This window comes from Amblyomma maculatum, chromosome 8 (genome assembly GCF_055883805.1).
Source record: "Amblyomma maculatum isolate TAMU_Amacu chromosome 8, ASM5588380v1, whole genome shotgun sequence".
Lineage (NCBI taxonomy): Eukaryota > Metazoa > Arthropoda > Arachnida > Ixodida > Ixodidae > Amblyomma > Amblyomma maculatum.
In genome coordinates, this window is record NC_139351.1 from 66,903,449 (window position 1) to 66,917,786 (window position 14,338).

At 47.5% G+C, this 14,338-nt stretch overlaps 2 protein-coding genes across 4 annotated transcripts in view; both read left to right on the forward strand.

Moving 5' to 3' along the window:
- Window positions 1-14,338, forward strand: part of dop (microtubule-associated serine/threonine (MAST) protein kinase dop) — a 364,897-nt gene that overhangs the window by 129,012 nt on the left and 221,547 nt on the right. The window lies entirely within an intron of this gene.
- LOC146181361 (cytoskeleton-associated protein 5-like) lies at window positions 2,767-5,616 on the forward strand. The gene has a single exon (XM_084577720.1). The coding sequence runs from the start codon at window positions 2,767-2,769 to the stop codon at window positions 5,614-5,616; it is 2,850 nt and encodes a 949-aa protein (XP_084433846.1).

A 14,338-nucleotide genomic window follows, 5' to 3' on the forward strand; every position in this document is an offset into this window, starting at 1 on the left:
TTATGATTATTCCGTCATTAATTAGTAATTACTTACTTAGTCAGTCAGTAATTAGTAATTCATTGATTGGCATATGGCCATATAAGGCACGCATTCGCGCATACTGTGTTGGTGCTCTGTGATTGGTCGAAACCTCCATGACGTCATCCCGTCTCTATCAATCAGAGCCGCCGCAAAGCGTAACACTTTTGCTGACGACAACGATGAGGCAATAAAGGCCTTAATGTTTGTTGGCGTGCTTTGTAAGGTTATACGGCTACCACAGCAACTAATGCAACTTCTGGAATAACAGTGTTTGGACTGTGTAAAAGAGCGGAGCTCCCATAGTAACCAGCGGCTGAAGAGAAACAGAAAAAGTGTGAGAGAGAGCGGTAAATTTTTTGTTCAGCACGCGAGAAGAAGCATTTGCCCCAGAAAGCAGCTTCCTCAGTCCAGGAAGCCGTCGACCCGAGCCATATCTCCCAAGCCCAGACGACCGGACTGCGATGGTCATCCAGGCTGGGCGGGGCTGGTCAGCTGGGCCTCACATTACTTTCGGTTAGGACTTCGGTGCTGTTTCGGTGCTTTCTACAGGAAACGTAGAAAGGTAGGCTTGAAAATCAATATGCAGAAAACTAAGGTAATGTTCAGCAGCCTCGGGAAGGAACAGCAATTTACGCTAGGTAGCGAAGCACTGGAAGTAGTAGGCGAATATGTCTACGTAGGACAGGTTGTAACTGCAGATCCGGACCATGAAAAGAAAATAACAAGAAGAATAAGATTGGGGTGGAGCGCATTTGGCAAGCACTCGCAGATTATGACTATAAGCTTACCGGTATCGCTCAAGAGGAAAGTATACAAAAGTTGCATCTTACCTGTACTCACCTATGGGGCTGAAACGTGGAGGCTAACCAAGAGAGTTCTACTTAAGTTGAGGACAACACAGAGGGCTATGGAACGAAAAATGGTAGGGGTAACATTAAGACATAGGAAGCGTTCACAGTGGGTCAGAGAAATAACTCAAGTTACCGACATTTTAGTGGAAATTAAGAAGAAGAAATGGACATGCGCAGGACATGCAGTGCGAACAGAGGATAACCGATGGTCGCTTATGGTAACAAACTGGATTCCAAGGGAAGGAAAGCGTAGCAGGGGGCGGCAGAAAGTTAGGTGGGCGGATGAGGTTAAGAAGTTCGCAGGGGTCAAGTGGATGCAGCTAGCACAGAACCGAGTTAAGTGAAGAAATATGGGAGAGGCCTTCGCCCTGCAGTGGGTATAATCAGGCTGATGATGATGATGCTGATGGTTCCACGCAGGCCTTAAAAATTACATATAACGAAATCTCAGTCGTATTCCAACAAAAACCTGTAAACGACGTCTGAACTTTACGAAAGCAACCTTACGGGATTACGGTGAGGCTTGGCTCCCCCTAATAGCGCACCCCGCGCGCGGCTTACGGACAGGGTTATACAAAAGTCCAGACATGTTTGGCAGGCTGGGGTGGGCTTTGCCGCCGGTTGTGGCGCCGCGAAGGATAAATATGGTACAAAAAGGCATGCATGTTCTTGATGGCACAAAACCGTAAGTTGAAAAGTAGCATAGGTCCAGCAGATATGCAGATGTATTTTTTTTTTCTTTTTTAAATCTCATACAGTTTGAGTATTTTAGAAAATAAATGGAGGTTGTTTACTATTATACATTCCTCGCAGCGATAGCGGGTCGACGATTTTAGCGGCGGGACAGGTAGGCTTCAGTCGCAGTATGCGAAGAGGCTACGGACAGCCGCACCCAGGGCTTTAAGTGAGGGGAGTGTGTGTGTGCGCGCGCGCGTGTGTGTGTGTGGGGTGGTGGGGGGGGGGGGGGGGTGTAGACTGAATTGAAAAAATAATGAATTGCATATTTTCTAGCTTTTTATATTGTTCGGACCCTGAAGTTTGAAGAAATAACCTCCTCAGTTTTGTGGCTCACATACCTGCTTTTTTATTGTGATACCATGCCATGCGGTACAAATCGCTGGTTTACAAAAATAGGTACTCGCCGGATTCCCAAAGACAATATGCCAAGAGCCGCTGATAGGTGGCCGTTGTTAGATTTCCTTCGGATCTCATTCATATGGTCCGATATTCACATCTCTTCTTTGTTTTATGTGTGTATGACGAAAGTATTGTTTCTTTCCTGTTTAACGGCTCCAAAATTTGAATTCTTACTTCAAAGCGCAGCTATTTTGCGTGTGTGTGTGTGTGTGTGTGTGTGTGTGTGTGTGTGTGTGTGTGTGTATGTGTGTGTGTGTGTGTGTGTGTGTGTGTGTGTGTGTGTGTGTGTGTGTGTGTGTGTGTGTGTGTGTGTGTGTGTGTGTGTGTGTGTGTGTGTGTGTGTGTGTGTGCGTGTGCGTGTCTGTGTGAGCTGCTCCAAATATGGAGCTTGCTCCTCCAAAATTGCTACAAATCCTGTTTAAGCTGTTGCACCCCTGAGTCAATGATCATGCTATCCCTAGGAGACCTGAACAATATACAAATGAAAGATGGGAAAGAGTGCACTGAGAAGGCGCAAGTGTTTGCCGCCCCCTCTTCTCTTCTATGCGCCAAAGAGAGAAGATGAAGGCCCCACGCAAGCCCATCCTTCATTGATTACTATTCCTGTCACCTTACAATTTTTCCAAATTATTTTAGCAGCACTAATTCCTAATTAATAAGTTATCTATTGTATACACTATAAATCGACATCATGAATTCTATTCTTACATTTCCAATGAGACCTGGCCAATCCCCTACTCTGGGTATGTGCTATATGCACCGACGGAGAAGAAGAACAGGATTAGCGTTTGCTGTTGCTGTAAAGGTGGCCCTTCCAGCACCACAACACAACCACACGGACGCAATGTCTACTGATGAAGATCGTGGAGTTGTCGGGGGCAGCGGCAGAGGTCGTTCGCTGAAAAGTACTTCAAGGCGCAAGATGCTTGTGAAGCCTGGAAGCAGTAGCAAGTCCTCTCAAAAGGAGGAGGAAGTAGATACAGTTCCCTTGCTGTCTACCAATAACCTGAAGGAACAGCGAATAGCGTACGAGAGAGCTCTGAAGCTGCTCAAGTGGAACTTCAGTTCTCCACGCAACGAATTCCACCAGCAGCTGAAGAAGCAGATGATGGCCGCCAACTGGGCTTCCTCACTTGTGACCAACTGCTTCAGTGCAGACTTCAAGATGCACATCAAGGCTATCGACACGCTTCACGAGTTTCTCAGCAGCCCTGGAGGGCTGGAAGCTACCAGTGCCAACGTTGACCTCGTGCTCAAATGGCTCACCCTACACTTCTTCGACACCAACCCGAGTGTGCTGCTGCGAGCACTGGGGTACTTGCAAGCACTCTTCCCAGCACTGTATGACGTGGGCTACAGGATGCACGACCTCGAGGCTTCTTCCTTCTTGCCGTACCTCATCCTCAAGGCCGGCGATTCCAGGGACACCGTACGAAAGGGAGTGCGCGAAATCTTCCGGCGGATATACACTGTCTTCCCAAGATCCAAGGTGTTCAAATACCTAATGCAGGGTTTGTCATCCAATAATTCACGCCAGCGTGCAGAATGCTTGGAAGAACTGTGCTTCTTATTCGATGTTATGGGCCTTCCAGTCTCGGAACCAGCGCCAGCGGTTCTTCTCAAGTACGTGGCCAAGCACATTTCAGACCGGGACAGCAAAGTCAGGAATGCAGCACTGAACTGCGTTGTGCAGGCCTACTTCCGTGAGGAGGAACGCGTATTCAAGTACATCGGTCAGATTTCAGACAAGGACAAGTCTCTCTTGAAGGAACGCATCAAACGAGCGTCACGCACGCGTCTGATGCCAATGTTGCCCCCTGAAGATTCGCTGCCTGCTCAGAAACTAACACCACCACGCCTACAGTCTGCAGTGTTTTCATCGGCAGCCATGGTGGAAACCACAGCTGAGCCAGAGGACGTAGTGCACAGAAGCCCCCGGAGTGCGGCTCCCTCTGCAGCACGTCTGCTGTCTCTGGATGCGACTCTAAGCTCGGAGTTAGAGAAGATGATGGAAGAGGCTGCTTCGGCTCCACCTAAGGACACCAACCTGCAGGAAGTGGATGTCGATTTCATTTTGGCTGAACCGCCTATACAGTTGCCCTGGAGGATACTGGTAAATAGTACCAGCCTGGCAAGCCATCATGTTCGCAGGCTTCCGCCTGATGCACCTTCCCTGGATATCCTCATTTCTCAGCTCATATCAGAGGAGATACCCCTCGTGCTCAAAGGCCTTGCTCGGGCAGATGGCCTGTTGGAAAATGATGGGGGCTCCGTACTCATGGGCTCTGCCGACCAACTAGTGTATATGCTGGCTATGCAGTACAGGCTACTGCGCAACAAATGCGTAACCGATGACCCGGTTGCCAATGCAGATGTGGTCAACGTTTACCGGGAAATGGCCGCTTTACTTCTCAAGGTGTTTGATGGCCGTCCCTTGGGGCGACGGGTGAACAGTGGCATCTTGAAGGAACTGCTGCACCAGTTGTTGATGGTACCCGCAGACAAGCACGTCACCGAGCTCCGCCAGGGACCTCAGATGCAGCGCTCCATCCGCGACCTCGTCCTGCGCATCATCCGCAAAGGAAATCCCACCAGCGTACTCGGAGCATTGATAACCTACCTGCACGACTGCCTGGGCAATATGAGTACCCAGACGTCCGAAAAGCACATCGAGATAGTCCTCAGGTGTCTGTGGAAGATGATGTCCTCGCTTGAGAGCTGCGTAGATGAGCTAAGCCTGGACGCGGTCCTCCTCGATCTGCATTTGTTCCTGAAGGCATACCCAGGTTCCTTCTGGGAGGGGCTGGCCTCGGACACGCCCCTGCGGACAGTGCGCACCATCATCTACAAACTGGCTGCCCTCAAAGGTGACAGGCTGCTGACGTACACTAAAATGGTGCCTGGACAAGAGGAGTCGTCTCTTATGAATACGATAACCGAGATGCTAAAGATGCATGCGCAAAAAAGTTCTGTCATCTCTGGCAACAAGGGCACCTCTGGTGACTCTCTAAATAAGAGCAACGACGAGCACGAGCAGAAGGCAATCGAGCAACAGTTCAAGAACGTTTTGCATATGCTGAACACAGAGGACAACTTTGAAGAAAACATTCAGGTGCTCCGCCAGCTAACCAAGCAAAACCCAAGCGTGGAGGTGGACCCACTTTTGTGCAATACTTCGGCCCACCTTCGCGAGTCGATCAGGACCCGACTGAAAGAGTTGGAAAGGCAGCAGCCCCCAAGCTCCAATGTAGCCCACGCTCTTCCCCTGCGCACGAATGGATCCGACCGTGACAGCTCCTCTAGTGGAAGACCGCGTAAAGGGGATTCGCTGAAACTGTCAAAGGACTGCATCCACTGGAGTCGGGCAGAGTGGGCAGCCCACCTGAACTTAGTCTTGGAGCAGACCGGACTGAAAAGGTACTGCCAAGTTGAAGACTTCCCCTCCATGCAGCAACAGAACAACATTAATCTGTTTAATGAGCCCATCCACGTCCACGAGGCAAGGTACGCGCAGATGGTGCAACGGTCCGAAGATCGGTTGAAAACAGCGCTACAGATGATTGCTGAGCTTAGAGGTCAGATTAGAAGCCACGAAGACAACTGATGTGAAGCCGGCGGCATGGTGCTTGTTCCACAGAGACAGGCTGCCGTCTCCGACAGCTGATGCCGCAAATTGATGAATTGTGTAAATAATAAAGGGGAGCAAAATGGTCTGCATATACCGGGTGTGTTACATTTTTTTTTACCTTAAACGCGATAGCGTCATTCCGCTCACCGAACATCAGGCGCCGGCGTTGCCGTTGTGAGCGAAACATCACGAGTATGGCACTGGCAGGAGGTTGTGAAGCTGACATGGCCATGCACTGACTGGACATACTGTTACCCTGACGTTGCGTTTGGCAGGAGCAGCCAATTTGGGTCTTTCTTTCATGCGGAAGGGTGATATCAGATGGTTTCTGTGGTTTTACGCCCCAAAGCGACTCAGATTATGAGAGACTGATTTGATTGATTGATAAAATTTATTGGGGGAAATTGGGGTTACTACTGGGTTAGGAAAGAGCAATTGTCGGCAGTCCTTTGTTCAGGAGTCCGTTGGCCTCAGTAGCGGCTCTGGCTCGCTGCACAAACATAAGCTGATTGATTGATTGATTGATTGATTGATTGATTGATTGATTGATTGATTGAAAACGTTACTGAGTGCATGGGAGTTCTCGGAGTTGTGGGTGGTCTGCCTATTCCGGCAGCCCAGTGGCCTGCGCCACAGCGTGGGCCCTGCGAACCAGTCCTCTTTGTTGGTCGGGGTCCTCGCTGTGCAGAATGGCCTCCCACTGCTCTAAATTGGGATTAGGAAGTTTATCGATAAAGGGATTTAATTGGCATGCCCACACCATGTGAAAAGCCGTAGCTATTTCTCCACAGTGTGGGCACTCTGGTGTGTAAAGTGAGGGGTACCATTGGTGGAGTTCAAATGGTGTAACGAGAGTGTCGGTCTGTAGCCGGCGGAGGGTGTGTTCTTCTGCCTTGTCTAGAGTTTTGTGAGGTGTGGGGTATGTCTGTCTGGCCTGTCCTGCTAGAAGGTCCTTTCACTGCTCACGACTAGGTCTATCTATTTTAGGCATTATGGAGCTAGCCCTGCATCCCCATGTTGTGTGGTATAGTGTAGCGATGTCTCCGCATCAGACACATTCGCTTTGGCATTGCGTTGACCGTATTTTGTGGTAAAGGGTTGTGTTTGGATATGTGTTTGCTGTGTGATGAGAGACGCAAGTAATGTCGTAATCAGTCTGCCAGTATCCTTGTATTCACGCGCGTTTTATAAGTGATTTTGCTTTTCAAACGCGCGCAGATGAAATGGCGCTTTACCCCTGGGATTTTTGTACAAGAACATTAGGAGTCGATATTTTCTGGAGTTCCGCCCGCCGCAGATATCTTACATTTGTAGAGCGTAAGCTCGACTGATCGGGCTCCAACTCCGTATCTCGCCTCCTTGGGTCCGAATGGCCTTGAGCTAATAAAGGGTAGGTTTCCGCCTAAAACCGAGACTGTCTCTTCTAACTTTTCGTATTCCCTTTACCCCCAAAACAACTAAAACTATATATATTATAAAGAAACCGCGGAATGAAAAGGAGGTGCGACCGTGACCTAATTAAGGATAATTGTTACCCAGTAGCGATACAGATACGGCGCACTCCTTTTCCCATAAACCAACTTAAGCAGAAAATGCCCGGCAACTGTGCCGGAGTACCCGGGTTCGGTCCCGACCGCCGGCGGCTGCGTTTTGATGGAGGCGAAACGAAGAGTCGTCCATGTGCTGTGCGTCGTCAGCGCACGTTAAAAATCCCCAGGTGGTCGAAATTGCTCCGGAGCTCTCCACTATGGCACCTTTATCTCTACCCACTTTCACTCCCACTTTCCTCCCTTTCCTTACGGCGCGGTTCAGGTGCCCACAGAAACAAATGTGACTGATACTGCGCCTTTCCCTTCCTGAGAACCAGTTATTATTATTATCATTATTAGCTGAAAATGGGGAAAAAAAATATCGGGGAATGGAAAGTGAATGTTAAAGCGATGTCTCGTCTACTCAGGGCAATTTGAGGGGATTTAGCCCGGAATAAAGGCCGGAGTATGTAGTAGTGGCACCTGGGGAACACGCGCCGATACGATGCACCGGAGATCTGAGAGTCGGCGGCAGATGGCGACACATGGCTTTGAACCGCATTCCTGCTCCAGGCTACGGTGGTATCCCCAGTCAATCGAACTGGCGTTCTCAACGTCGCGTTGCCCGTGTGCGACAAAGGGGCTTCCGCGTATTTCAAGGCGTTCAGTGCCCGTGTGCACGTTTGGCATCTGCTTCCCTGCAGGCTGTTAACAAACTGTCAATAAAAATCATATGCCGAAAGCTTCTTTCTCAGTAGCGGCACAATGGCCAGGTTGTGTGGGTGTGTGGATGAATGTGATGTTGGTGGATGGTGGATTGATGGTTGGTGGGTGGATGGCGGATGGATGTAAGGTTGTTGGGCCGATTGGGGATGGATGCTTAGCGGGTGGTCGATGGATGGGTAGATGGTGGGTGGTTAATGGATGGTGCATGGATGGGCGGTGGGTGGATGGATAGTTCGGCGGCGCGTGCCATCTAGCTGTGAATAGTATTTTTAGTACTTACTATCGCGCTGATTTTAGCCACTAATCAGTTAACCTCCGTGTGGTTATTTCTACCCATTCAAAGCGTATATTTCCTCCACTATCCTTGATCCCAATTCTTTAGCTAAATCAGTCTCGTTGCCTTGAACTATAGGGTGCAGCTCTTTACATGAAATTTCAAGTGTTAACCGTTTCCTGCTGTTCTGCAGACGCATGACCTGTCATGCCAACTTCCTAATACTTGGCTGTATACGTCCTAGTCTGCAGTACTGCTGGCCTGGCTTCGAACAATGATAAGCTGCCCCTAGAGTATCGTAGATATTTTCTTTGGCTATTTCCTCCTTGAATGTCATGTACATTTCCAGTGCTGCTTTAGTCTGCATCCCTGTCTTCCACAAACCCCTCCCTGTTTCTTTAAACTTTTTCTTAACTAATAATTTAGATCCCATACTGATTCTGTGCCTCTCTATACCAACACTTTCATCAAAATGCATTATCCTGCGTACGCATATGCTCACGCGAGCGTAGCGGCACAAATTCAAGAAAGGTCTGCATTTTCGCATCTTTCGCTGCACACTCGACTAGCATAAGCAATTCCCGCCAACCGGATAAAGTTGTGTGTAGTAAATTATTTGCAATTAATTACATTTTGTAATTGTGTGAATGACCGCTTTTTTAACCGAACGTTTCGGTTAATTCAATTATTATTGTGTAATTGTTTGTCGGTAATCACTGACTCATTTGCAAAAAAATTTCAGGGTTCGCGAAGCTTCCGAAACGATGTGGTTGTCAAATATTTCGGCCGCACGACGGGGCACATGGCTGCCTTGTGTATTGCGCTCTCAGAAGCTTTTGTTCTTGGTGTAGCTGGTGCTATTTATGGACGCTTCTTGCAGTACGCGTTTTGCCTTTTGCAGCCAATTCATCAAGTTACTGATATTCTAGCGGAAATCAAGAAAAAGAAATGGGCATGGGCAGGACATGTAGTGCGAAGAGAGGATAACCGATGGTCGCTTTGGGTAACAAACTGGATTCCAAAGGAAGGAAAGCGTAGCAGGGGGCGGCAGAAAATTAGGTGGGCGGATGAGGTTAAGAAGTTCGCAGGGGTCAAGTGGATGCAGCTAGCACAGAACGGGGTTAATTGGAGAATTATGGAAGAGGCCTTCGCCCTGCAGTGAGTATAGTCAGGCTGACGATGATGAGTATGAGAGATCTGTATGAGGTTATTGTTAATCATACGGTTGTTTTCGCTAGGCCATGGATGGAAGAATGGCCAGCTCACCCCTAGCCACCTTTTGGCCGGGAAACTGAGCTGACCTCGCTATGGTCCCACACCAGAAACCGCGCATGATGTAGAAAACTACAGCGGATGATTTTTTCAGCCCACCATGTTGATGAGCTGCGCCGGCTGCCACCTCCCATAGCCATGTTCGTGATTTTTCGCTCATATTAACGCAGACAACGCCGATGCCATGATTTTCTGCTCAGCGGGGCATATATCCCAGGCAGCACGAACTGTTTGCCTAATATTGGTACTGTATTGACAATGACCGGCCCAACATAGGACCTGTGCATTACCAACACATTACCAACATTGGTCCGACGTTTGTTCCGCCTGCGCCTAAAAAAATAAAAAAAAAAATAAACTAATGCTTTTTGTCAAATTCTCTGTGGAATAAACTTTGGGACACTTTGGGACACTTAAGCTTATCCTTTAAGAGTATGACGCTAGAGCGTAAGCCACCATCCCGCATAAAAATGAGAAGGGTTCAATGCTGTTGAACCGAATGTGGAGCAAGAGCATTAGCTGCCGGTGACTGAGCGTTAGTCATCTTCTTCGCCGCCTTCTTCTTCGTCTTCTTCTTCTTCGTTTTAGCCTGCTTCGTCTTAGAGTCTTCTTCGTTGTCTTCTTCTTCGTCTTCTTTGTCTTTGTTTTCTTCTGCTTCTTCATCTTTTTCGTATTCGTCGTCTTCTTCGTCGTCTTCGTCTTCTTTGTCTTAGTCTTCTTCGTCTTCTTCATTATCTTCTTCTTCGTCTTCTCAGTCTTCTTAGTCTTCGTCGTCGTCTTCTTCGTGGCTATCGACGGTCAAATGTGGCCCTTCCCGGGACGACGCGACGGGCCGAAACCTGGCGTAGTATTGGTACCTCAATAAAAACTTGTCTCAGCCACCACGAAAGCGTGGCATCAAAGCGTGTAGGTAGGTGTTCAGGAGTGGTTACAGAAGTAGATTGTTGAAGTGCGGAGAGCGAAGTCGACATATCCTCTGTCATGCACGTTTAGCGTCAGTCGTAGTTCCGGTTATATAAAGCTATACATTTAGATGATGCGTCCTCTTCATTTGTCATCGTGCATTCCGGAGATTGACATCATTAACAGTAGTTTCTAGTCAGACGCGTCACGCCGTGCAGCTTTAGTTTCTCGACGTTCGTGATCAATAATTGCGAGTCTGACGCCGTATTGTCAACCTTGTTTGGTCGTTCACACGCCCCTTTAGAACGATTTAACAACGCAACCGCGGAGTACGCTTAATTGGGTCATTAACGAGTGGGCTGCATAGGACTGCAAATGTATAGGTTTGCAGCCCTATAGGTTTATAGGTTTACAGCCTATAGGTTCGCAACGATCCATCCACATTCCCGAGGGTCATATTTATACTCCCACTGACTTCGAAAGCTGAACCGGACCTATTAGGCGGCGGCGAATCATAACTGCACCATAGAGTGCGCCGCTCGATAGCCCTGTAGACAAGTATGTGGATGACAGTATGCGTACCATATCGGCATAAAAAAAAAAAAAGAAAAGAACATTATTGCGTATGAGAGCGCGGGAAGCAATCGTTTCCGTGTAGCCACGCAGCCCAATCGCCTGAATTATCTGACTTTTGCCTGTAATATTATACCTATAACTGGACGGCAACGCAGCGCTCGCTACAACCGATTTCCTTCCTGGAACGCGCGTATATTGTAAACTTTAAATTTGCTGCTGGGCTTAGTGTAAATTACCTTTTCGCTTAAGCTCGTACCCTATTTTTAACTCGACGCGATGTTTGCAAGTAGGTGCCGAACGAGTTCGTAAGGATCTGCGCTAAGCACTATGCGAGCATGAAAGGCCCGCGTGTTGCACCGAAGGGCGAATTTCCGCAATGGAATGATGCAATAGCTCACTGAATTGCGCTTTTCGGGCCTGCAGGGTGAGCGTATCGCTCTGTGCCACTAGGCCATTTGGGAGCTTGCGCTTTTCCTCGCGTGAAGAAATACACGAACGGTATACACTGTAAAAAAACGTGTGTGAAATTACAGGTATTTTTAAAGAAAATGTCTGTACCAGTACAGAGAATATGTGCTCTACTTCATTGAACGAAATACGTTCACGAAAAAAAACAACAGTTATTTTCGGTTTTCCAGCCGAAATCTTGATTGGAATGCAAACAATTAGATATATTTTTGCCGACTGTTTTATTTTCTACCTCAAACTGATTTCTACTTGAATAGTAGGGAAATTCTGAATAGAAAGCGAAATAGTATGACAACCCTGAAGACGCTGTCCGATGATCGGCTGCCTAACAATTTCGATTCGAAAGCAGATAACTAATGGCGCCATATTGAGGTCCGTTTTTGGTTGGCTCCCTGCTACAGTGTTATTCTGTTCCGCCTTGTTCCACTTGCCTCTTTTCCGAGGCTAGACAACGGCTGTTGCGAGGCCAACCTTATGGGTGCCATCGAGTATTGCCAGCGCCGAAAGATATTCGTGAGATGTAGTTGGCAAGACTTTCGCCTTAAAGTAGTGTTCATTGAAGAAATTAGCGCCTAATGCAATTTTATTGTTATTACAGGTAGAAAACGTTAAACGAAAATCAAGTAAAAAATAATATATTTGCGTTATTATTTTTACTGTGACAGAAAGAAAAACAGAAATAAAACTGAAAAAAGAAACGCGGTATAACACAAAAGTTTTGTCAATTTACAAAAATTTTCTATCATTTGTAAACAGAAAAACTGTAAAAACACAGAAAAATTAAAAAAAAACAGAAAATTTCTGGCAGGACAGCTGGCTGAAAATTTCTGTATTTTTCAACAAATTTTTTTACACTGTAGCCCTGTTCATGTAGGAGGACTTAAGAGCGGGCTACATTCCCAGTACCGCCATAACTGCCACGGCGACACATAGTGCGGGCACATCGCTTTGATGTCGCTTACCACAGGAAGCGTAGGTATTGCAATGCTTGCGAGACATTTGTAAAAGTCTGTCGAACGCACGTGTTACGCAGTCTCACGTAATTATATAGTCACCATTGCAATAATAAGCAAAAACATGTAACAGTTGTACACGTGTGGAACACCGTTTCGCATATAATTGGACCGTTATTCCACATGGCTTGCAATGCATGGTTCTGGTTATTTGAGTTCAACGTTTTTAATTATTACAGCTCGTATGCAAACCAGTGAAGGGCGCATAGTAAACTAACGTACTCCAACAGATAGGATGAACTTGCAATGACGTGCGCACATACGGCGAGTTCGACTTTATTGTTGTTTTAAATGTGTGCATATATACACACATTTCTTGCGCAAGATGTTTACCAAACGTTATTATAGACCGAATCTGACGAGTCAACGTTGCCACTCTGTATAACCCTGTGCCGAAGCTGTGCCTTGTACTGCATTTGAGTGTTTTTGTTTTGTTTGTTGCTTTATTATTTTCTTTCATGAAGTTGAATAAGTTGAAAGCAGGCTCTAATCTGTTGCCTCTTTTTTATCTTTTCGCAGGTAAGCCGACGCCCGTGCCCCTATTACTGCGATCGACCAGTCGTGATTGACGCTTCTACGTGTGGTCTACTAACACAAGGTCGTTACTGCAGGTATAGCAGCCAAGGCTGCATCACTGCAGAAGGTTGCGCGCTTCACGAGCATGGTTGAAGGTTCCGGGGTATATGCACGTGCTTTGAATGTATAGTCCGCACGAAATTTCCTCGCCTCACAATTGCTACGCAATCGAGCTCGGATATATCGAACTCCGATATTTCGAACTGTATAGGATGCATCGCGCACACAGGTAGTCCTCTTGAAAATCCTATCTAGAAGTGTTGCTAAATTTCGAAGAATATAGTACACTTAAAATTTTGTCGTTCGTTCGATACATCGAACGACTCACCGCGACATGTAACTGGGGCTTCACCTAACGACACTGCTCGATGACTTTTCGCGCGCGGCTGAGTGCCACCATGGGCGTCTGTTGTCGTAGCTAATGCTTCGAAACCACGTGACGAAGTGGACGTTGGCTTGGCCTCATGGGGGTCTTTTCCCCTTTTCTTGCATCGAATTTCCACGCCAAATCGCTGTCGTGCGGTGAAGCCAGCCCGACTAAGTAAAGCCTGTCGATGGCCCTCGCTTTTTGGCCAAACCCGCGGCAGGATCCAACTCTGCCCTGATTTTAATGCGTTTATTCTATGGATAGCAGAGTGAAGTACTCTGGTATTAGTAAAAAAATTAAACTTCTGCTTATAGATACTGGCTGGTTTCGAAGAACATTCCGCGGCGTCTAACTGCGGCGCGAAGGGCGAGCCAACGCATGCTTCAGTCCAGCCATGGTCTGCCGTGACCATGACCGGCTTTACGATGTTCGAAACGCACGCTGCCAACACGGTAGCGTGGGGGGATATTATGTATTCCTGCTTCTGGGTTTCGCAGATAAGTTTATCTATTAATTGCCACCTGAATCTATCGAAATAATTCTCAAACCCCTTCGAGTTCGATCTGCCCAGTCTCGACAGTATGCTGAAATGCGCGTGTATTAATACTCTCTCCAACCGTGCTCACGCGGAACCGATCTTGGTTTGCGAGGGGTTGTTGTCGAGAATATCATCAAGCGCACTATTTTTAACATTTCCACAGAGAAGAGAAAAAAAAAAAAAAGACTAGGTCATCACACATGCTGGTCGTTTCGTCGGGAGAGCGTCGCTTGTCGGCAAAATGTGAGCACAAGCGAAGGCCTGCTGGTTGGACTTGCCACACCTTGTGCATTACCACGCTCTTTCTCAAGGTATGGTGGCTTCGTTTGGGCCACAAAACAATGTACTTTAATAGGGTGGCTTCACTGCTTTGCAGCGGTGTACTTAGGAGATGATGCTGGGCTCACAACTACCGCCCCTTAAATAAAGGTGATCATCTACAGTCTACTGTGCTGT

Excerpts from the sequence above, each read along its gene's own strand:
- LOC146181361 (XM_084577720.1), top strand. The coding sequence starts at position 2,767 with ATGCACCGACGGAGAAGAAGAACAGGATTAGCGTTTGCTGTTGCTGTA.